The 24543-nt window shown below is 39.1% G+C and overlaps 2 protein-coding genes across 5 annotated transcripts in view; both read left to right on the top strand.

Moving 5' to 3' along the window:
* Window positions 1–6972, top strand: part of HEMGN (hemogen) — a 46831-nt gene extending 39859 nt beyond the window's left edge. For all 3 annotated transcript variants that reach the window (XM_045515229.2, XM_074361875.1, XM_074361877.1), the window contains exons 5-6: window positions 2666–3675; window positions 6204–6972. In XM_045515229.2, the coding sequence (XP_045371185.1) occupies window positions 2666–3675; window positions 6204–6310 (1117 nt within the window). In that variant the 3' untranslated portion in view covers window positions 6311–6972. The remainder of the gene's footprint in view (window positions 1–2665; window positions 3676–6203) is intronic.
* A 4229-nt stretch (window positions 6973–11201) lies between these two features.
* Window positions 11202–24543, top strand: part of TRMO (tRNA methyltransferase O) — a 51275-nt gene continuing 37933 nt past the window's right edge. For both annotated transcript variants that reach the window (XM_074361870.1, XM_010952918.3), the window contains exons 1-5: window positions 11202–11357; window positions 15584–15758; window positions 17583–17740; window positions 20498–21151; window positions 23540–23795. In XM_074361870.1, the coding sequence (XP_074217971.1) occupies window positions 11282–11357; window positions 15584–15758; window positions 17583–17740; window positions 20498–21151; window positions 23540–23795 (1319 nt within the window). In that variant the 5' untranslated portion in view covers window positions 11202–11281. The remainder of the gene's footprint in view (window positions 11358–15583; window positions 15759–17582; window positions 17741–20497; window positions 21152–23539; window positions 23796–24543) is intronic.

Here is a 24543-nt window from a genome sequence, read left to right as displayed (position 1 = left end):
TATCCAAGATCTCTCTCCCCTGTACCAATTATTGCTTATGTTAGTGTTAAAAAGTTGCATAAGATTTGAGTCATTTGCCCCAACTTGATTTTTTCCCCCATAAGCCTGTAACTTTAGTGTATGATTTTGCAGAGAGGTTTTTCAGGAATGCATATATGTTACAGCAGAAACTTCTATCCTTAGGTCCTCTGGCAAGTACCTCTGTTGAAGAATACGCTATTAGCTCCCCTAAGTCCATACTCACCAAGCAACTTTCTGATCATTACTTGGCTTCCCAAGTACTTGCTACAGGGAAAGAGTGCAATTATTTGTTAGCCCAAGTATTGTGACTTTACATTTCTCACTGTTCATTTAAAAATTGGTTGGGGAGGGTAATAGCTCAAGTGGTAGAGCACATGCTTAGTTTGCCAAGGTTCAATCCCCAGTACATCCTCTAAAACTAACTAAATAAACCCAATTACCTCCCTCTGCCTACCTCACCCCACCAAAAACAAAAACAAGAACAAAAACAAAACAAATAAAATTTGGTGTTTAGGTTTACATATTCATCTCTTTGAGCTGGTTGATGAGCTCTGCCCCTCATAAATGGAGCTGATCTCATTATGCTCATTGAATTGGGTTTCTGTGCTCGTTGGGTTGGGGGCCAAGGCTGAAGAAGTCACTGAAGTGAATGACACCTTGGTGAGCCTCTTGGCAGCTGGCTGGCCTTGCTCTTGTGACACATCTCTATACTACTGAGGGCTGTTGTCACTGCAACACACTGCACAGTGAAACCTTTGTAGTTCCAGAGAGAAGTGGCAGAGTGTAACGGTTAAGATCTTGGCTGTCAAAGCCAGAATGACTAGATTTGAAGACTGGCTCCCTCACTTCCTAGCAGTTTCACCAAGTTACTCAATCTCTCTGTGCCTCAGTTTTGTCATCTGCAAAATGGAGATAATAGTATCTACCTCATAAGTTGATGTGAAGATTATATGTGATAACACAATAAGTAAATTACTTAACACGTATAGGAAATGTTTCCTATATTAATATTAGAGTACTAATTTCTATTTGGATAATTGATTCATGTAAGTTATTATGTGCAATTCTTACAACAACCACATTACCTGTGAAGAAACCAAGGAATAGAGAATTTAAGTGACTTGCCCATGATCATACAGCTGATAAATCACAGAGTACAGATTAAATTTTAGGTCACACAGACATATTTGTATCTTTTGAAAAACTACCAGGAAGAACATGGGACATTATATTACTCAAATTCCCTCATATAGAGATCTACATATCGAATTATTTAGGATTTAATTTCCAGGATAATAATAAGTGTTTCCTGAAGAATTCACATACATCATCTTTTTAAAAATCTGACAATAAAGACTTTATAATTTATCTTGTTACCTTAGTTACTTGGTATTAAACTTCAAAATGCTGAGGTACCATATCGTTTTTACCTTCTATATTATTTTAAATATTCATTTTAACTCTCCTATTACAATATATTCCTTTTTAATATTGACTTCAAACTGGTTTTGATGAGGCAATCTTTAAAACAATTTTAATCATGGAAAATTTTGAAATCACAAAAATATAATAGGGTACACATTTTTTTAAGTGTGCAGGGAACTGTGAGCACTGCAGGGGTATAAAAAACACTAGTTTTATCTCCAAAGAAGGTCTAGTTTACTAAAAGAAATAGAATTTCTCCGTAAGTGACTACAGGATGAGGCAGCCTATGTTCTTTGCCTTAAGCATAATCATAATACATCCTATAGGAGCACTAAGTAGGGAGAGCATTTCAGCCCTGTGTTCTGTTAGAGAAGGCTCCATGGTGCAGGTAGCATGGAACAGAATTTCTGTAGGTTTATAAAAATGATGAAATGCTTATTTATAGTACCTTTTTCTCCCCCCTGAGTCCATCTGTATTAGCCATCTGTATTTGGTTATATTTGCAGCACCTAACAATTTGTCATTGCCTACAAGTCCCATGCATATCCTTTCCTCCTCCAGATCTTTAACTACTAGTTCAGAGTAGGTATAATATGACCACTCATGCCTTTCCACCAAGATTCTTTACCTCAAGAAAATGTTTTTGACGCTCTGGACTCAGCTTACAGCACAACTCATCTGACATGTAGTGCAGTTCCCTAACCTGCTTTACACAAGACAGTGTATTAGATGAGCAAGCCATATGCATCATTCACCTGCAGGTTGCACAGACATGGAGTGGGGCTGGGCTGCAGATCTAGAAACACAATCGTATTTGTTTACCTGGGGCATAGAGAAACGAATTCACACAGACTAAACTCAAAGACACTAGTATATAAACCAGAATGCCAGTCTATTCATTTATAACATCAATGACATGTTTTCCATAACCAAAATTTAAGTGTAGTATAGGCTCTCAAACACACACACACAGCTCACCAAGAAGGTTCCTGCTGAGAAAGGCATCAAAGACAAAAAGCCTGAGGGTCATTTCCTCTCCTGACAATTGAGAACGTCTAGCACTGCTCCTTCATTTTACAAACAAGGAGACTGAGGCCCAGAGAGATTTAGTGCTTGTTCAAGGTTATGCAAGGCAGTGGGAGACCTGGGACTGTTATTACCTAGCATTTATTTGAATTCCGTAGCCCTGTTGCTGACACCAATTCTGATTTCTCCACAGAGAGAAAAAACACAAGCGGCAGAGAACAGGAAAAAGAAGTGAAAGAGGCAGAAAGAGACAACAGAATACAGAAATGAAGGTGGAGCCTCCATCACAACTAGAAAAGGAAGTGACGGAGAAAGCACCTATTGAGAAAGAAGCTGAGCCACCTGGGAGTGAGACTGAAGCTCTCCTTCTGGGAGCCCTGCCCCAGAGAGTTGTGCCTGAGAAACATTTTTCTGAAATAGGTCAAGAAAGCATTATCCATCAGGAAAATTCTTCTGAGTTCCAAGAAACAGCAGTACAAACCCACCCTTCTGAAATACACCAAGATATGGCTGAATCTGAAGACCTCTCTCCCAAAATGTGCCAAGAAATAGCTGTATTTCAAGACCATCCTTCCAAAATGTGCCGTGATGTGGCTGAACCAGAAGACCTCTCTCCCAAAATGTGCCAGGAAGCTGCTGCAGCCCTTTCTTCTAAAACATCTGAAGACATGGCTGTCCTGGAAGGATGCTCTCCTGAAGCATACCCCAAGCCAGATGTGCCTGAAGGCTACACTCTTGAAATGTACCAAAAAAGAGCTGAACCTGAGGAACACAAGTCTGAACCAGGTCAAGGAATAGCTGAAACTGGAGGCTTCATTCCTAAAATACAGCAGGAAATAGCTGTGCCCAAAGAGCTGTCTACAAAGACATACCAGGAAACAGCTGAGCCCGAAGACTCTTCTCATAAAACTTACAAAGAAATTGCTATGCCTAAAGCCCCCTCTCATGAAACAATCCAGGAAACACCTGGATCTGAAGAATATTCACCTGAAACCTACCAAGAAACACCTGGATCTGAAGACCCTGTACCTGATATATACCAAGAAACACCTGGGCCTGAAGACCTCTCTACTAAGACATGTAAAGATAAGGATGTGCCTAAAGAATGCTTTCCAGAGCCATATGAAGAAACAGGTGGGCCCCAAGACGAAGATCCTAAAGCACACCAGGAAGAAGCTAAGGATGCTTCTACTTTTCCTCAAGGTAGGGGTTGTTTACTGGGGACAAGTCAGTGATGCTGCCACTTATAGGTGTTCCCAGTTCATAATCAGAGCACTAAATAGGCGTGTCTCCCTCAGAGTGGTAATTTATAGCCTTTTTTTGACTATCCTGGGTTATCCCCATTATCTCAAAGGGATATCATTAATGTCCCTGTCTAGTTTCAAGTGAAAAATGTTTTTCATTCAACCAATATCTGCTTGGTAGATTTCCATAATTAAAAGAAAATAATTGAAACTATAATCATGTGTAGTGTGTACACACTATCCATTTTGGGAAGCTTTAGCCAGTGAAGAGAAATGAACCTCATATAGGGTGAATTATGTGCAAAATATTTTAAAGGACAATTAAATTTAGATTAGCAAGAAAGCTTAGTGAATGAAGTCTTTCTTGAAAATTAAAATTTCCTGGAAAACTAAATGCAAATAAATTCATGCTCCAAGGTACTGAGGGAGATACAAAGGCACAGAATAGGATTTTGCTACTAGGGAACTCATTCTTGTAGGACTTAGGTTTACCAAAAACCCTTTCTATTTAAATATTTGTTCCTGAAAAGCTTTCTCCTCAGCATAGAATTTTGAAAATAATGTGACCTTTTCTTTGGTTTGACTTGTCTCAGGGACATAACTGAGAGCCTCAGTTCTCTTTGCACACTACTGTGCTCAGTATAAGAAATGGATTGAGTCTGGCAGAACACAGCTAGCCCCAGGGAACTGTTTTCTAAAGAAATCCCTCTGGTAGCTTATTTACTCTTTCTCCTAAAATATCAGTGCAACAAAAACCTGGGGTTAGTTGGGCTCCAAGTAACACAGGTGTTGAGGAAATAAAATTACAGTAAAAGCAGACATATGAAGCATTGTACTGACAGGAGTTTCCTGCTGGAAAAGCAGCTCTAATCAATTCAACACCCTGATTCTAAGAGTTTCATTCTAAACCCAGCAAGGTTAAGATGGGCAATTAATTAATGCTCATTTTGTTTTTGGCTTAGTCTTAGTAAACAAGTGGAAATACCTATCTTTTTGGTAATTATAAACTTTTCATAACTTTAAGATTATAAATGTTCATTATAATTATCATGTTATTATCAATTATAATTCATAAATTATTACAATAAAATAACAGTAAAATCATAAATATTAAATATACTAAAATAATAAAATTATGAAAATTATAAATGTTCATTATAATAAATTATAGCAATATATAAGTGAATGTAAAATAAAAGTCCCCTATAATACCCTCTCCTATCCCCAATGTTAAGTTTTTGTTTTGTTTTAACAAATGAGATGGTACAATACATTCTATTCTATAACCTATTTTTTTCATATACAACATATATTGTGGCCATCTTAATAATGTCTTTTGAAACAATTGTACAGTATTATGTCATATGTACAATAATTTATTCAACCAGCCCCTATAATGATCAAAACTTAGGTTACTGCCAAGTTTTACTATTATAACAATGTTCCATGAACATCATTGGAAGTAACATTTATTTAACTAACAATTGTTTGGCACTTTCTATCTGCCAGACACTGTATTAAACATCTTATTTGAACTATTTTATTTAATGTTAAAAATCATATTGGCTGAATAACATTATCCCCATTTTATAGATAAAGAAACTAAGGCACTGGAAGCTTAAGTTTCTCTGATTATTTCCTTTGGAGAAATAAATCCCTAGAAGTTTAATTGCTGGGCCAAAGGGTACCAGCGTTTAAAGTCTGGATACATTCTGTCAGACTAGCCTTCAAAAATGTTGTAGCAATTCATAGAAACCCAGAATTTATGTAAGTGCCTATTCCTCACACCCTTGCCAACATTGTACATAATTATGTTTTAAAAAATCTTTGCCTATCTTTTGTGTTAAAAAAATCCAACCTAATTATTTTAATTTCCACTTTTTTTGATGACTAATGCTACTAGGCATCTTTTTATAATTATTATGAATTTGATTTTTTTCTTTTGAGAATTGCCTGCTTGAATCCCTGTCAGATGTTATATTTAGGATACCTATCTTTTTGATTGATTAAAAAAAATCTCTTTAAATAATAGTTATTGAACCTTTACCTACATATAAGTTGTAAATATATTTCTAGTTGTTTGTGGTTTAACTTTTTTTTAATTAAATTTTATTTTTTTATTTTTTAATTTTTATAAAAAAATTTTTTTGGCTTAACTTTGAAGTATTTTGGTAATCTATCTGACAAAATTTTAATTTTAGTTTTTAGTTATTCAGACCTGTCATGATTTTAATTCTTAATGATTCAAACCTGTCAATCTTTTCCTGGATGGCTTCTGGTCTGTGTTCTGCTTCAAAAGGCCTTTATAATCTTAAGATTATTGGGACATTCTATTGTTTCTATGGCATGTATGGTATTTTAATATTTAAATCTTCATTTAAAAATTTTTTTGTGCAAGGTGTGAGGTAGTCTTTTTCTCCGTATAGATAGCCAATTGTCCCAATACCACTTATTGAACCTATTTTTGTATTTTATTTTGTTTTACAGAAATGAAGGAAAAACCCAAAGCAGAAGAACCAGAGATACCAGTGTTTCCAAATGTTCCTCAAGAGATTCAGCCAGAAAATGACATCTATAGTTATGTTTTGTTTTAACTATGTTCAACCATCATAGTTGTTCAACAAAATACACATCTTAGTACATTATATGTGTGATTTTCTCAAAATATGGTAGAAATCTCTACAATATTCATTAATATTTTAAGTGTTTTTTTCCCCATATATAGACCATATCTGAGAGAACTAATATATTTTCTTCAGGCTCTACCACATAGACAATATCCTGCTTGTGTGTGTGTGTGTGTGTGTGTGTGTGTGTGTATGTGTGTGTGCACGCTCTCACATGTGTATATATATGCATATGTATACTGGGGAGACCATAGTAGTGGGAACAGACTTAATCATTTTCCTGCTCTTAGGAATTAAAGAAATGTTTTTTCTTAGGGGAAAATTAATTACTGAGTCTTCCCTTTTCCCATTTTTAAGTCTGAACAATTAAAATTTGGGGAAGTATATAGTTTTCTTGTAAACTCTGTTCAATTATTAATGTAACAACAGCATCAAAATTTTATTCAGGCTTCAGTTGGCTTTTAACAACTTAACAATTTTTACAATTCTTATCATTCTGGGACTCCTTCAAAGACCTTTTGGAGTGATGAATTTGGTTTACTTGTGTATTTGAATTTTGATTTTCTATTTTTACTTTTTAAATGTTGTAATTGTGCAAAATGTACATTAAATCATGATTACATGTTTAACTGTGTGGACGGCATCACAGTAAGCACTGTGAGGGTTAGAAGACCTATAACACATAGTCCTTGCCCGCTAGGGCTTTAGTCTAGATTCATGGGGGGATAAAACAGAAAACAAATAATTACAAAAGAAGATAGTAAATGTTAGTGCCGTTTGAATAGAAGATATAACAGAGGGAATGCTCACTTTTTTGCTGGAGTGACTTGACAAAATTACAGCTGAGTGGAGCCTTGAAAGATGGAGAGGATTTGTATTACAGGTGAGGATAGCAGCATTACTGTACATGACACAGAGAAGGGTGAATTCAAGACATATTCAAGAAAATTGCGTGCAAAACCCCTACAGGTAATGCAGGGTCCATGTGGAATAATAGCAGGCTAGTAGGCTAACAGTTATTATTATATTATTAGAGTGTACAGAATTTTGCATATCTAAGAAGTATATTATTTACTTAGGTAATGGGAAACCAAGTATGACTTGAACAATGGAGTGGCAGTTTTAGTATATTAGGAATATTTATCTGGTGATAATGGTCAGGATTAGCTGAAAATGACAAGAGACTGGGGGCAGGAGTAGGAACTATTCTGGGTAGGAAGATGCCCGAAAATCTTCCCTGGCATTTGGGGGGGTGGTGGTTTATTCTCAGTTTCCCTTCTCTTATTACAGAGGATTCAAAGGAGATTTCTGCAAATAAAGGAATGGTTTAGCAAGGGCACAATTATGCAAGTTCTTCATATAGGCATCGTGCTAGGTACTAGGCTATAGTGAAAAACAAGACAGGATCCCTGTCTTTCAAGCATTCATGGTGTGGAACAGCGGTTCTCAATCCTCACGGTATATTAGAACCACTGGGGAAGATTTCAAAATCACAGATGCCCAGACACCACCCCAGGGATTCCAATTCACCTATCTAGGGTGACATCCAGACATAGGTATATTTATTTTTTAAATTGTTTTTTGCTCTAAATAATTTTTGAGAAATAATTTTAAAATTATATAGAAGTTGTGTATCTAGTACAGAAGTTCCTGTATACCTCTCACCCAGTCTACCCTAATGCTAACATCTCACATAACCATGGTCCATTTATCAAAACTTAAGAAATTAAGATTTACCATTAACTAAACTACAGATACTATTTGGATTTCATTAGTTTTTCTACCAAGTCCCTTTTCCTGCTTCTGGATCCAATTTAGGATACAACATTGCATTTAGAGTATTTTTTAAAGTTTATTTTTATTGCAGTGTAGTTGATTTACAGTGTGTTAGTTTCAGGTATATAGCAAAGTAATTCAGTTGCAAATACACACACATATATATTCTTTTTCAGATTCTTTTTCATTATAGGTTATTACAAGATACTGAATATAGTTCCTGGTGCTATACAGTAGGTCCTTGTTGTTTATCTATTTTATATATAGTAGTGTATATCTGTTAATCTCAAACTCCTAATTTATCCCTCCTCCCTACCCCTTTCTCCTTTGGTAACCATAGTTTGTTTTCTGTCTGTGCATTTAGAGTATTTTAAAGGTCCTCCAGATTATTCTAATGTTGGTTGAGGACCACTGGTATAGTGGGAGGTTATAATGCTATTTCCCTCCTATTTGCCACACTATCCCCAATAAATGTTAAATTTTTTCCCCTCTGGATATATTAGTGGCACAATGATTACTCATACCCCAATATATTACTGAAGTAACATATTGAGAACAGCTTACAACATGATAGACCCTAACATCTGAATGGCACATCAGAACTTACACATTCACATATAGTTTTTTTTTTTTAATGGAAGTATAGTCAGTTACAATATGTCAGTTTCTGGTGTACAGCACAATGTCCCAGTCTCACATACACTTTTTAATTTGATTTGCACAAGAGTCTTTGCAGTCTAGGCTGGGAAGTGATTACCATTCCCATTTTACAGTTGAGGAAATAACTGCAGAGAGGCTGTGTACTCACACAAAGTCACCTCTAACTTCCTCAGGGCTCTTCATTATGGTTTTCAATCCTTGGAAATCTTAATTTCACTTGCCAGAGTGGTTAAAGATCAGAAAAAAAACTGAAACCTTGAGTTCTCGAAGTGTTTTATTAAGATGAATCTTAAGACATTTACACATGTACAGGGGCACAAAGGTGAAAGAGATAAGAAAGTAGATGGAATGAGGAATATAGTACATTAGAGGAAGAGGGATCCTCTCTTTCTACTTTTTAGGACCCTTTCTACTTGCCCTCTCTCTCTCTCTCTCTCTCTCTCTTTTATTTTCCTTAATGGAAGTGCTGGGGATTGAACCCAGGACCTCATAGATGCCTAGCATGAACTCTATCACTGAGCTATACCCTCCCCTCTTCTAATTGCCCTCTTATGCCACTCCCTATATACCTACAACATCTGCTTTCTCATCATTCTCATTCAAACACAGTGTGTATCCCCAAATTTTCCACTTTTCTTCTTGGCTTAGAACCTTGAGACCACAGAATTTAAGTTTTGCAAGAATCCGTCTAGCCCTACCCTGTGCCATCCTCTTCTCATGGTAGGTACAATGGTGGTTCTTTCAAATCCATGAATCTTATGATATTAAATCTAGTATGATGTGTGATAAAATCCAAAGCTTTAATTGATTCTTCAAAGGGATCCTTCACCAAAGTGAAAGATTGAGTTATTACACTGAGAAGTGTTCATCAAAGTGTAGGCAGATGACCACCTGCTTTGAACATTTAGATTTTTTTAAGGCATGTTCCTAGGTCCTACCTCCAGAGAAACAGCTGTCTCATAAACTACAAATAATTATATATAACTCTAGGTAAGATGATAAAAGCTTCAAATCACATAATAGTGCTACTTATTTAAGTTCCTGTTTTCCATAAAGAGAAATTTTACCTTTAAAAGAGATAGCAACCTACTTCATCAGTGTCTCCAAGTCTGCATTTCAGAACTTCTCACACTTGTTAATGTATTTTTGGTGTTATCATCGTTGTATATGATATCTAAGTCCCGGAGGGCAAATACCTCCCATTTTCTACAACAGTCTCCACAAATTAAGCAAGACTATCACTTTTAGCAACACCCCCACCTCGTGGCAAATTGCAGCTATTACTGCCACAGTTCTACAATGCGTACATAGCTCAGCGGTTCTCAAACTTGTTCTTTCAGCGGCCCAGAACTGTTTCCTCTGGGAAACAGAATAATGGCATTCCTTTCCAAATTTTCAAGTGGAAAAGATCCATCAGAGGACAAGTAGGTATATGAATTTTTATCAATTTTTAAGGTTTTTGTTTTGAAACCTACAATCTTTAAATCTTTGGCTCCTTATGATGTTTTTTTTTCTGCTAATGATGTTAGTCCATGATAAATGAACAGGTTGAGGAACAGCTTTTCATGGCTGGCAAGCTTTTAAATCTGCGGACATGTATGGTTTTGAATAATTTATCTCGCAGGCAATATGTCTCCTTACAATCCCCCTGCCCTCCATGAAACAACAGTATAAAAACTCAGAAGTAGAATAATGTATACAGAGAAATATACAGATGAGAGATGACATTATAAGTGGGTAAAAGGCCAGGCTATCGGTCCAGGGGACTGGTCATCACATGGGATGAATAACGGTCCTTGCCGGCCCTCAACTTTTTAGAGCTGCCCAGAAGCAATGACTACAATCTCCTTAATGTATATGGCAAGTTGACTCAATTTCATTCTCGCTTCAGTTCTCGTGAGATCTGGAGCACAAGGACCAGTCCCTACTTCTTAACCTCTAGTATGGTGTGGGGCTACCCATCTATTAGATTTGAAATAAGAGTTACTTGGGATTCTTTTCTGACAAAACATCGTTTTTATTATGGAAAAGTGGGAGCATATAGACAAGTGTAAATGACCATCTATGTATTCCCACCACCCAAGAACAATGAACATAGTTTCCAACATCCGATCATCTTGCTGTGATAGTTACATATACACATTCTTTTTCTTAAAAAATTAGCATCATGCGTTGTATATGTAGGTTGCTTATTATTTCGAGAGATATCCTTACGCACAAATCTTCATCGACATGTCCCTCTTGGATAAACGGGTAACGCGGAGTCGCTGGCTGCCCTGGAAGGGCGGGAAACTGCAGCTGACTACCCGCGACGAGGCCCGCAAGCCCTTAACCGCAAACTTGCGTCGGCCTCCGGCCCCGCCCCCCGCGCGCGGCCCCCTCCTGCTCGAGTGCTCGCTCTTGGCGCCACCCGCCGGCGCGGCTCCTGCGCAGGCGCCAGGCATGGAGACCGGAAGCGGAAGGCTTGAACGCGTTGGGTGGGCACCTGTGTGACCAGTAACCATGCGCAGCTTGGAAGAGCCCGGGCCTCGCCCCGCAGCGACCCCGTGCGGGTGCGTGAAGCCGGCTCTGGAGACAGGTAACTTCTAAGAGGCAGGAGGGTCTGCGCTCAGAAGAGCCCTAAGTGCAGGCAGCCGACTTCATTGCATAGAGGGACGGGAAATGCGAGACCCTGAACTGACGTGGGTCGTTTTCCTACTTGTTGCGAAGGCACAGGTCATGTGCTCAGGTGACCACGTGATGTGTCTGAGGCGGGCAGAATGATCTCATCTCTCCCGTTCTTGGTGGCTCAGATCGACCTGATCTTGGTAGAACAGCCACGTGCACTGTAACGGCCTTTCTCTGAGGGAGTCCTCACTCATAATAAAGGAGAGACGGAATATATACAGCAGGTGTTATGCCGATTAGGAATTAATACCACGAGGGAAGCATCCTGTGCTTTAGGAAGTGAGGGGAGGCGGAGGGAGTTCAGGGGGGAGGACACAGTTTTAAACTGGGCCTGGAAAGATGGACATGAGTTTTTTTCTCTATTTTCGCCCCTGTTTGTAGAGCAGAGTATATTAACTTTAGAAATTAGAGGAAGCAAATGGGAAGATTAAAGTGGCCGGCCATCACCCAGAGAAAACCACTGTTAATATCTTACTGCCTACATTCCATACATGTTTTAGTGCATACACACTAGAAATATGAGTTATTATGAGACTCCACTGCCTTATAACTTTAAAAAACCCTTAAGGTTCATAAAAATCTTTTCACAGCAGTTACTGTTGATTTTAAGTGCTTGTGCACTGTATTGTTTTATAGATGTGCTCTAACTTATTTAACCAGTTCCCTATTTTGAGGCATTTAGGTTATTGCTGGTTTTCACTGTTATAAATGAAAGTTCTTGAAACTAAAATCTTTGTGTATGTTTTAAAAATTTCCCGAAAGTATTGTTACCTGGGCAAAGTTTGTGCCTGTTAAAGAGTATGAGATTCTGACTGTAAGTACCAAGTATTGGATGGAAAAGGGAGGCGTCGGAACTGTTGATTGGATAGAGAGCCTTGGATAGCAGGCTTAGAAATAGGACATCTGTTAATAGTGGGGAACATAGTTTAGAGAGGAGCATGACATAAGGAGCTCAGAATCTGGAGGATTGGTGTAGTGTGTTTTGAGGAAGAGAGGGACTGGCTAAGGGGAGTCGAATTATAACAAGAGTAATTTAATAGTCCAGGCAAGAGGTTAAAAGGACCTGAATTTTTCTGTCTGCACAAGACTTGTTGATAAGCCTTGTGTACAAAAAACTCTGCATTAATAATTCGTTGGTCTTTTTAAAAATTACACAGTTAATACAGTTGTAATATTGTTAAAATGAGGGAAAAGCCTGAGCAAGGGCTTTAAAAACCTCTTCTTGTTGAGCACTTTCTGTTGTACTACGTGTCTTACATATTTTAGTAATTTTGTAACTTTCCAAGGTAGGTATTATTATCCTTATTTTATAACAGAGAAAACAGATCCAGAGAGGTAAGCAGTTTTGCCCAAGGTCACACAACTAGTGTAGTGGCCCTGTGTTGTTTTGTCCTTTTTTCATACTGGCCATAGCCCTCGGGGAACCTCTTCTGCCTCTCCATATAGTTCTCATGCCGGTACTACTCTGGCATACCTGGGCTTATCCCTATCCTGAATGTAAGGTAGTTCGATTTAATTGTTGATTTACTTGTCTATTCTGTCAATATACTAGACACCTTGAGGGTAAAAACTGGTCCTTGTTTATGCCTATACCCAGGCACCTAGCACAGTGCTTACCAAATGGCAGGTGCTTAATGATTTGTTTGTTGGTTTGTTTTTTGAGATATGAGGTGAGAGGAAGAATATCAGGATCCTCTTGGGTGTGCCTTCTCGGGTCTCCACTTCAAGTAGAGCGTTTAAGCAGAATTTATATTTGGAAATTATTGAGCATTTATATTTCTTAGCATTTATTCCAAGAATGGGGCACAGAGAATATATAAGTTTCAGAGGGTTCAGATGTATTAGAATATGGTAAGTTCCCACCAGGTTATTAGATGGATATTTGATATGTAGGGAATAGTCCCAAACATTTTGAGAGTGACATAGTTGAGGGACTCCTTACAATGTGGCTCATGAGTATGCTTTCAGTTCATTGCTTACCTGGTGTTACCTTGCTTATGCTCTAGTAAAGATGCACAAAGAAGTTGGAATCGATCTAATTGGTTACGACTTACATTTATCATAGCATCTGTGTAACCTGTGAAAAATTGGTAAAGACTATTTCAATGAAGTGGTAGCTCAAGTTAGTTACACACTTGTAGGCCCCCAGTCAAGGGCAGGAGTCTTTGATCATTACTTAGGATATGACATTTCCCATGATATTGCAGCTAATGTAAGATTCTCTCAACCAGCTGTTGACTCCACTGTGATAAGATTCTTGTTTTGTATCTTTTCCCCAAACTTAGCAGTGTCTGGCAATTGGAGACAGTTATAAAGTGTTTGTTAAACAAATGAAATAAGACACAGGGATCCCAACTGATTTTTGGCCATTTTCCTTCATGACATTTTTTATGAACAGCAGAAAATTGTTTACTGTATTGATTCCACAGGGCACAGCTGAAAATTAAAAAAAAAAAGAATGCCTGTAAACATAATTGACAAAAAATTTAAAGTCCTCAAAAACGTACATGGTACTGATGGATCTTAGAATCTTAATATTGAGAGAAAGAAAGCAAATCTGAAAAGATAACATACATTTGATACCAGTTTTTATAGAACTCAAAGGCAAGATAAATGAAACATTGTTTTTGCATGCATATGCATGTGATACAATCATTTAAAAAAAAGAAGTGAATGGTAAAGACTACATTCATTCAAGAAGTGAATGAGCTAGGCCACACTTGTCTATCTCAAGGGGCAAGGTAGGGAGAGAGGTAACATAAAAAGATGCAAATTGTTGATAAGGCGCTAATTCTTGGGCTGGGTGGTGGTAACAAGAGTTCATTTTAATATGCTTTATTATATATGTGTTACATGTAATATTTTATATGTCTCACATAATATAGTTTTTACAAGTGAAAAGTAATGAAGAGTGCTGTGATGGACTTCTCCGGGGGTATATTCTTACTGCCTGTGCTGGTAGGACAGACTTAATGGAAGCTGGAAATAAAATGAGAGCCTTCATGAAATGTGAAAAAAAAGTAATCTATAAATTCAAAGTGGTTGTTGTGGATATCTTGGACTTTAAAACCTATACTGATGCTGCCTGGCCAGTTTTTTCTTCTTTTGAAAGGAGTTACTGCTTTAAAAACATTTTAAGAAGTGATTTGTAATTATTGCCAAAATTTCAAATATTGTAGAAATTACAGTTAAGTATAAAAATAATCCAAGAACCTCTCAGCCGATGTTAACCACTATTAACATTTTTGGTGAATATCCTTCCAGACAGCTTTCTAGACATATATTTATATATACTTAGACAGGTAAATATATACAATTTTCATAAGTAGGATTATGTTATACATATTCTTCTTTCACTTTCCATTTTAATCAGCTAAGATTTACATAATCCTTTTTCTCATGCAACATGAATTTTTAAAGTACTTAATCCTCTTGTAGGCATGTACTGACGATGAGAATATAGCAGTAAATAAGATAGTAAAACTCCTGCCCATGTGGAGCTCACATACTAGTGGGGCAGAGGGCTGCTGGAGCAAGACTAATCTGAAATCTAACCTGCCTCTAGATATTTTAGTACTGTGATCCATGCACTCCCTTTATTGCTTAATTAAACTAGTTTGTTTCATGTGTTCAGTTGTTTTCAATTGAAAGCATCTTTACTTACATACAACCCCCATCCCCTTATCTTTCATTATTCTTTGCCTTGTATTTCACACTCTAGCCAATCGAAATAGCTTGTTCCCTGCTTATGCTATAACATTTCTCATTTAACTTTGTGCATGTTATTCCCTCTATATGAAATACCCTCTTAGCGCTGACCAAGGTCACATAACATAGCAATGATAGCGTAGAATTTGAATTATGGTCATAGTGGGTCTTCTAAAGATGCCTTCTTCTTTCCATTCTTTCTTAGACCTATGCTCTTTGCAGCTTGTTATCTAATGGGATATAACAATGCGTATGTAATGATGAGCATATTTATATGTATTTATAAATACTATAAGAATCATGTTTTATAATTGCATAACACCTAGTAGATTTTAAAACTATGAAATCAGTGCATTAAAGAATACATGTTTTCCTACATCTTTGCTTGACCTTTTGACTAATGATTTCTTAACTAATTTTCTTTTGTAGGGAATCTTTTAACTGAGCCAATTGGTTACTTGGAATCCTGTTTCTCAGCCAAGAATGGTACTCCAAGGCAGCCATCCATTTGTAGCCATTCACGGGCTTGTTTGAGGATTAGAAAAAGCATCTTTAATAATCCTGAACATTCCTTGATGGGTTTAGAACAGTTTTCTCATGTTTGGTAAGTTGTTTTCTAGTTAGAAATGATATTTGGCCCAGAACTTGTGCCTGAGTAAAGTACTCCAGTTGGAGGCAGTGTTGGAGACTGCTATCTAGACCACCATTGCCTGTTGCATGGGATTCCTGGACTGTGTTGCGCATGTGATTGTCTGCGTAACTTGGACGCCCTCGGGGAAGCTTGGGATCCACTGAGAAGGCACACTCTATTCACACTTGGTTCTGGTTGTGATGAATGCCTTCTGTTGAGCCGAAATCTGTAGACTTCTCAATACTGTCCATGGGTCATCATTCTGTCTTCTAGACCAGGGGTCAGCAAGCTGTGGCCTATGGACCAAACCCTTCCCACCTTCTGCTTTTGTAAATAAGTTTACAGGAACACAGCCACGTGTGTGCATTCCTTGATGTGTTATCTGTGGCTGCTTTTGTGCTGCAGCAGCAGAGGTGAATAGTTACAGCAGAGACTGGTTGACCTGCAAACCCTAAAATACTTACTGTCTGGCCCTTTACAGAAAAAGTTTGTGGACCCTGTTGTAGACCCATGAAGCATTAAGTCTCCTCTTCCTAAAAGACAGAAGAGACCTTAGAAATCTAGATACGTAGTGTTGCCTATGTTAGAGCCTGCGTGGTAGTCCTGTTGGTTGCTGTCACTTGGAATTCTGTCTCTGTCCATTTTTCCTCACCCCAACATCAGCAGTCTGAATTGGTCTGATTTTACTAACAAAGATCTAAAATTAACTGTTTACTCTGAAATAGTTTATTTTTCATGTTAATTTGGGGATATGGGTAGAGTAGAAAGAACATGGGTGTTCTGACCAAGTGTGTATGATCTTAGTTGAATTACTTATGTTAAAAACACTGCTGTTATAAAAGATGGACTCTGAAGTATATAAAGAGATTTTTCCTTATTCCTCCTGTTTTTCTCCTTTCTTGTCCCCACCCGCCCCAACACTCTTCAGAGATTATCACTGTTAACAGCTTGGTGGGTATCCTGCCAGACCTTTTCTTTTTTTCTTTTCCTTTTTCAATACACATAGAAACCTAAATATATACATATAAAGTGGGTGTTTGTTTTAATAAATGGAGTATGTTTTGTTCTCTTAGTATATATCATGACGGTACATACAGATTTACCTTGTTTGCTTTGATAGCTGCCTGTTATTACAAAATATAGAGGTACCATGATTACCTATTCATTTTCTTTGCTTGGTTTCCCACATCAAGTTCTCTTTTACTTTGTGATTTGTAGGAACTGTTCATCTACCACAGATATTAACCCACTGTCTGTTATACATGTAGCAAACCTATTCTCCTGGGATGACATTTTATAGTACACAATTTTAATGATTTAATGAATTCAAATCTGTTACTGTTTTTCTTCATGAATTCTTTTTGTACCTTGTGTAGGGAGGCCTAACGAAGTCATTTAACACTTCTGAGCCTCAATGTCCTCATTCTTAAAATGGAAGATAAATCATACTCCTTAGGGTTGTTAAGAAGATTAAATGAGATGAACGTAAAAATGTCTAGCACACTGCCTGGCACATTGCAGGCACTTACTTAGTAAATACTGTTTATTCAGATACTTGACAAATGTCTCAAGTTCCTACAGTGTGCCAGTCATTGTGTTGGGGCAGTGGGTGTAGAGTTAAGACTCTTCCTTCGAGAAACGGGAATGGTATTATTCTTTTTTTCCTCTACTGATTACGTTTTACTCCCATTAAAAACATTCTTTCTGTGGGTATTAAAGTTTTTTTCCCCCTCAAGTCATTATGATAGATTAACTTGTGTTCTTTTCTAACTCAGTGGTTTGGTTTATTTTCAATAGGATTTTGTTTGTTTTTCACAAAAATGGTCATTTGAGCTGTAAGGCAAAAGTGCAGCCTCCCAGGCTGAATGGTGCGAAGACTGGCGTTTTCTCCACCAGGAGCCCACATCGTCCCAATGCAATAGGACTGACACTGGCCAAACTGGAAAAGGTAGAAGGTAATTTCTACTTTGACCTTTTTTTCCCTTCACCAAAAGAAGTCTTATAAAATCAACATAGTACTCAGCACTGGTTGTTATTCAGACAAGTGCCACTGGTGTTAGCCCCTGAGAATCACCAGACATTGAAGAAAACGAAATGATTAAAAGAGTGTTAACATTGGAACACTTTGAAATAAGCTTTCATAGGATGCTCAGAGTTTTAAGTCATTGCATTTATCAGAAGTTTGTAAATTATCTAAAAATATCTCTTAAGATTTCGTAATCATTAAATTGGTAACCAAGTTTTCTCTGACTGGGAATGTAATAAATACAAAATGATCCAAAAAAAATCAGACACTTTCAAAATTTAACACACAGTACCTGTTGCACGTGTTTATATGATCAGCATCGGGCAGTGCTGTGTTTTCTTCCTCGCAGCCCTGAGGACATGGCCATGCATCGTGGCTGGAGTGCCGCCGTGCACTGTGACGTGTGCCAGAGGGTCTGGGATGAATACGCCATAGACTGAACATCTGTCAGACTGTGGAAGAACCTGTGTAGAATACCAGATTAATTTTAACTACATGTTCACACATAAACTAGCTAATGAGCCATATGTTTTAGAAAGCATCTCTTTCTTGAATCCCTCTGACCTAATCAGCACATTCGTTAGAGAGGCAGAAGATGAAATGGCAGGTAGATAGGAATCAGGACACCATTCCACGCTTCAGCTTGCTTGTTTGTAAAGTGGGCAAAGAAGAAGGATCTGCCTTCTCTGGCACTCTGGGATTTTTTTGAGGATTTTATGAGACAAAAGCTGTAAGATGGCTTTTCAGGCTACCGGGTGCTAAAAAAGATGAGAGTGGTTACTTTGCTTGTTCTTTCCCAGATCTTGAACTCCCCTGCTGGGCGTTGGGTAGGTTTTCCAGAAAAATTTTTGTAGCCAGTCTAACTTGAGTTTTATCAATTTGTGATGGCTAACCAACCTAGGTAATAGGACTGGAACGTTTTGTGATCATTTGTGCAACCCATACATGCTTTCTGAGTGCTGAATACATGCCAAGCATTGTTCTAGGTGCTGGGGATATAGTGGCAAGCAAATTGGATAAAAATCCCTGCCCTACAGATGAGCTTAGCATTGTTGAGGGGGAAATCAAATCAGAAAGGTGAAAGGCAAGCACACTAGCCCTGTGGACACTTATAAATAAGCATTACGGTGATAACCAGTGCTTGTGTGGTGCTTTCTGGTTTACAAAGAGTGTTCATGTACAGTATCTCACAGTGGCTCCTGGGTTTGACAGGTAGCAGTCTCCGTGTTTTGGATAAAGGCATTGAGGCTCTTAGATGTTTGGTAATTTGCCCAGTAGCATTCAGCCAGGGGTTTATCTGACTCCAAATCCTGTGAACTCTCCCCTGTGTGCCATTGCCTTTCTTTCTTCTGCAGACGTTGTTGAGCATAATCTGTCATTTAGAAAGTCCAAAATCTTCTTCCCAAAGTTCCAGGTTCATTCACAGTAGGCATGTTTTAGAGATCAGAGTCCTTTGTTAGTCATGTTTTTCTTAAATGGAGATAGGTTCAAATGTGATCGCATGTGGTTTTTTGATTTCTCATTTGGCCAATTTCCCAAGGGTCAAGTTAGGAGACTCTGTACTGGTAGAAGGAACTGACTGTAGCTGTATAAGTGGGACAACAGGGGCCCTGTCCTTAGTATTTAGTAATGGTGACTTACATTCTGCTTAGTTATTTGTCTTGATGGAGTATTAGATTCTTCTTCCTGTGTAACAGATTACCATGCACTTAGTTTAAACAACACACATTTATTTTGAGTTTAAAACATTATTATGTTTCTGTGAGTCAAGAGTACGGGCACAGCTTAGCTGGGTCCTCCACTTGGGTATCACTGAGCTGCAGTTAAGGTGTCAGCTGGGATGACTTCTGTTCTGGAGGTTTGGCTGTGGGAGAATGTACTTCCAAGCTCACTCTGGTGGTTGGCAGGATTCACTTTCTTACAGTTGTGGTTCGGAGGCTCTTAGCCTCTTGCTAGTTGTTGGGTAGTGGCTGCCCCCAGCTCCTGGAAGCCACCCCCAGCTCCTAGAGGCCGCTTGCAGTGCCTTGCCACGTGCGCTTTCCCAGCATGGCTGCTTGCTTTGTCAGACGCCCAAGGAGAATCTCTCAAGTGAGTCTGCCAGCAAACACAGTCTTAGATAACACAACATGGTCAATGGAGTAGTATCAAGTCATGCTTAAGAAGAGGGGATTAAATGCCAGGAGGTGAGCATCATGGGGTCACCTCAGATCTGTTTGCCACAGTGGAAACCTTCGTCAGTCTCACGGAGATATGTTGAGGCCCTGGAACAGAGTTAGAAGCCCCAGGGATGCAAAGGCACATTGGCCTCACCTCTGTTCAAGGTCCTACTTACTGTCTAGGAAGAGAGTCTCTAAGCAGGTCATTGCCAGACCATGTGACAAGGCTCCAGAAGAGGTTTGGGCACAGGTTCCTTCATGGAACCCAGAGGAAAGAATACTTATGTCTGCAAGAGTCAGAAAGGCTTTGTAAAAAGGATGTCACATGAGAGCCTTGAAGAGTAAGTTGGAGTTTGACAGGTAAAGAAGAGGATAGGTTTCTAGGTGGAGAGAAAAGTGTATTCCTGCACCAGGTATAAGAGAGCCTGGTGTGTAAGAGAATTGTGAGTAAGCTTGGTGAGGCTTAAGCAGATAGTGTTGATTCTCCAGTTGTTTACACTGTTCTTCATTGTTAATATTTCACGTTACAGGTGGAGCCTTGTACCTTTCTGGAATTGACATGATCCATGGCACACCTGTGCTAGACATAAAGCCCTATATTGCTGATTATGACTCGCCACAAAATTTGACTGAGCCCTTAGGGGACTTTAATTTACAGAATAACCAACATAAACCAAAAACCGTGTCCCAGTCTGATGGCAAGACTGACAGCTGTTACCAGCAACAGCTCTCGAGATATGATGAACCGCAACCCAACAGTTGTACCAAGGGGAAACCTAAATGTCCCGAAGACAGAACTTCAGGAGAAAACGACATGAAACATGATGACACAGTAAAAGTCCAGCAAAGCCCTGCTTCACACAGGGAACGAGCAGCAGATTTGGGTGTTGAATCAGAAAGTGGTCAGAGTCCGAGCATGGCAGAAGAGCAAAGTGGCTCACATCACCTGGAGAAGAGCTTTTCAGAGGAACAAGCAGACAGGAGGCTAAGGAGAGGGGAAAAAGCAGTGGTCCCACAAGGCAACAGTGCGGAGATGCCACCCGAGGCTCTTCCCTGCCCTTCCAGGGCGGCCGGTGCAGCCCACCACAGTGCGGTTCCCGCCTGGGTGAGAGAGGCCCCCGTGGCCTCCTTGGAAGTCCGGTTTACCCCGCACGCGGAGATGGACCTTGGGCGCCTCAGCTCAGGTGAAGCAGGTGTTTTCTGTTTCTTATTGTTGAAGGAGAGATGAGCTTTTACTGGGAGATTTAGCGAAACTTTGTATTTCTGAGGGCAGTTATAGGAAGTCTGTCATCATGACTCGTAAAGAAACGGAGTATAAAGTCACATTGGAGCGACACCATCATCTGATGGCTTTCAGTCAACAACTGTTCAGTACAGTGAGTCCCAGGCATGTAGTCAAGTGTTTGCTGAGAACGGCTGCTGCCCGTGAATTGGGCCTTTTTGTCTACCTGTTGCAGTAGTTCTTGGAGTTTTCAAACAGCATTCAGAGGCTAAATTGTGTTTGTTCTGTACTTACGTAGGTTGAGTTTTTTCCATCTGTTTCGCTATCTGACTAGCGAAATGTCCCATCTTACTCTGTCGGGTGGCTGTTAGTTCAGCATCTGGCACAGAGCCCAGGAGGCAGAAGGAGAGAATGTCTTAGCATAGAAATTGTCCCCCAAAAGTCCCAGTAGTAGAGGTACGCACTTCACTGCAGAAGCGAGGCCACAGGGCTTTTACTTGGAGCCTGTTTACTGTAACAGATGGTTCTTAACAACATTGTTATCTGGTTTCTCCAGCCCATGGCAGATTGCAAACAGCCATCTAGAATGAAGGAAGGGCCTGTGAAGAATTGGGTGCAGTGATTCCAGTAAGAAGTAGCCAGTTAGCTGCCAAGGAGATGTCTAGTTTCACCTGCCGCTGGATGCTTGTGCTTCTCTTTCTTTCCTAAGGCTTGATGTTTAGACAGAACATTTGATTTTTAAATTGATCTCTTTATTTTAAAAGTTTGGTTTATGAAAGTTGTTTCATCATCGTGTACAATTCACAGGAGGGGGAAGATCAGCTGTTTTTTTTTTTTTTGATGATCAGTTTTGAAAAAAGGATTTTGTGGTAGACCAAAGCAGCACTGCCTAGAAGATTTTACCCCTTTTCTTGTGGTTATCGTGGAATGCTTCCTCCTTTGGAAAGTTTTATGTTTGTCAAACTGCAGTTCACTGAAAGGCTATAATATGCCTTACTGATAAAAAATGGTTAAAAAGAGAAATTAGACATGTAAGTGTAAAATGGGGACTAATTTATAACAGCAGAATTTTGAGCCAGTACAGAAAAAAGAAATGACCTCAGGAAGTTCAGAGTCTAGAAAAGATAAAAAGATGTTGAAATGGCAGGGGGTTGGGCATTGGCGCTTGAGTGTTGTGGGCACACAAGGGAGAGGGGGTTCTAACTTGGGGAGTGGAAAATCTGGGAAGGCTTCTTGGAGGAAAAGGGATATATTTGGGCTGAGCCTGGAAGGATAAGTGGGTAGGGAAGTGAGGAAAGGGCACCTACGCCAAATGATCAGCCAAGCAAAGTCCTGGAGCTTCTGCCAGACACACTGCTACTGAGGAGTGTGGTGTTTTCAAAACTTCTTTTCTGAGTGGCTTTAGAGTCAGTTTATGAACCATGCACTAAAGGAATCTTAGCATTGCATAATGGGTCCTTGGTTTTTGACCAAAAATTGTATTTTATAGCTTACTTACCACCTTATTTATTGCACATAGCCCAGAGTGATTTTTGGCTGTTTTCTAAAAGTTGAATTTACTTTGAGAAAGATAAAGACCCACCACCACTCCACACGGTATTTTGAACAGGAACAACATTGTTTAAAGCACATGCTTTCCTGGAAAAGCCTGGCTTCGTTTGGTTATGTGGTCACAGTTAATCTTTTAAGTTTTGTATGTACTTTATTTTTAAAAATTAAAATACATCCACAGTGATATAAACATCGGAAGTTTTCCCACTTGATGGGGTAGACATCTGTTTACTGAAATACGCACCTAGATAGAATGGGGTGGCCTGTTCCCTAGTGATGGCATAGAACTTTCTTGGTGTATCAGCTTCACTGTCCTTGTTCCTTATGGAATGTGGCATTACTTTTAATTGTGAGTATGTGGCAGTGCTCTCTGAGGCTCTACCCTGCATGTAGCCAGTGCTGTGCGTACGTGTGGCTTCCTGAGAATGCTGGGAATGTCATGCCTTTCCCTGACCATGGCTGCACTCTGAAGAGAAAATGATGAGGAATTGAATTAAAGTCTACGTTGAACATAGGAAAGTAACATTTATGTTGCCAGAAAGTGAAAGCTCGGCTTTCCTAGTTAGGGGACTAAAGAAGAGTTATCACCATGATTTTTTTGTTCAGCAGATGAGAATTTGGGCGGGGGTGCATAAATTCAGTCTAATGACAGTACCACTTGAAGGTGACATTCTCCATAACGACTGAGTAGATTTTCAAGTGATATTCAAGGAACCAGCCTACCTCCACATGGAAGTTCACTGTACTGAAATTTGCCCTGCATGATTTTGAGCATCAAGTTGTGTTCTTCTCATTGCAGGCATTGGTCAGGCTTCGTTTAAATACTTTCGGTCGGCAGAGGAAGCGAGGCGGGCCATCGAGGCTGTGCTGTCTGCTGACCCTCGGTCTGTGTATCGCCGGAAGCTCTGCCAGGATCGTCTTTTCTACTTTACTGTAGACATAGCGCACATCACGTGCTGGTTTGGTGATGGCTTTGCAGAGGTCCTGAGGATCAAGGCGGCTTCTGAGGCCGTTCAGATGAATGACCCTGAGGAGTCCTTGGTGTCTCTAGGATCGTGAGTAGCCTCCATCACGTCTTTAAAACAGCCTAATTGACTTCGGGTGTGGCTGTTGGATTTTCTGTACAGGCTACACATGTGCCTTTTTTGCAGAAAGAAGCAACACTTTGGGATCTCACTGCTTTGATTGATTGGGCAGTTCAGAATGTTTATTTGAAAAACATATGTTTTAATAAACTAAGAGGATTTAGAATTTAAGAAATCGCCATATCGCTGATAGGTTTTTGATTGGTTAATACTGAAGAATCCAAAGGTGACGCTGTCTCAGTGATTCCTGAATTGGCACTTGATAAAACTGGGCAGAAGCTGGGGGATGTGTTCAACAATTCATACTGGTTTTTCTGTCTGAAAAAGCCTGACCTCTGTAATTTATTCTACATCAAATTGAGTTATGGTATCTTAAGAAACTAACAAATCAAAAACAAGTGGTTATGAATATCTTTAGAGATTAAACCCCTGCATTGCAGGCTTTGTCTCTCACACACACACGTGTGTATGTGTGTATATTTAGTCCTGATTCCAAAATAGGGACTCTGAGATTTCTTTGGATGTCTTTGTATGAAAAGAAAGTCACTCTTAGGAGTCCAAGAAAATAACTTAATTACTGGTTTATTTCTTATTTATTCTATGACTATTTACTGCGAACCTATATGGGTTAGATTTTGGTGATAAATGAGATGGACAGAATGTAGTTCTTGTTGCAGGTCATAGTGGAGGAAGAAGACACCAGCTCACTGTTGTATTA

This window comes from Camelus bactrianus, chromosome 4 (assembly GCF_048773025.1).
Source record: "Camelus bactrianus isolate YW-2024 breed Bactrian camel chromosome 4, ASM4877302v1, whole genome shotgun sequence".
NCBI lineage: Eukaryota > Metazoa > Chordata > Mammalia > Artiodactyla > Camelidae > Camelus > Camelus bactrianus.
The sequence above is the reverse complement of the archived record's forward strand: the minus strand, read 5'-3'. Positions and strand labels throughout refer to the sequence as shown.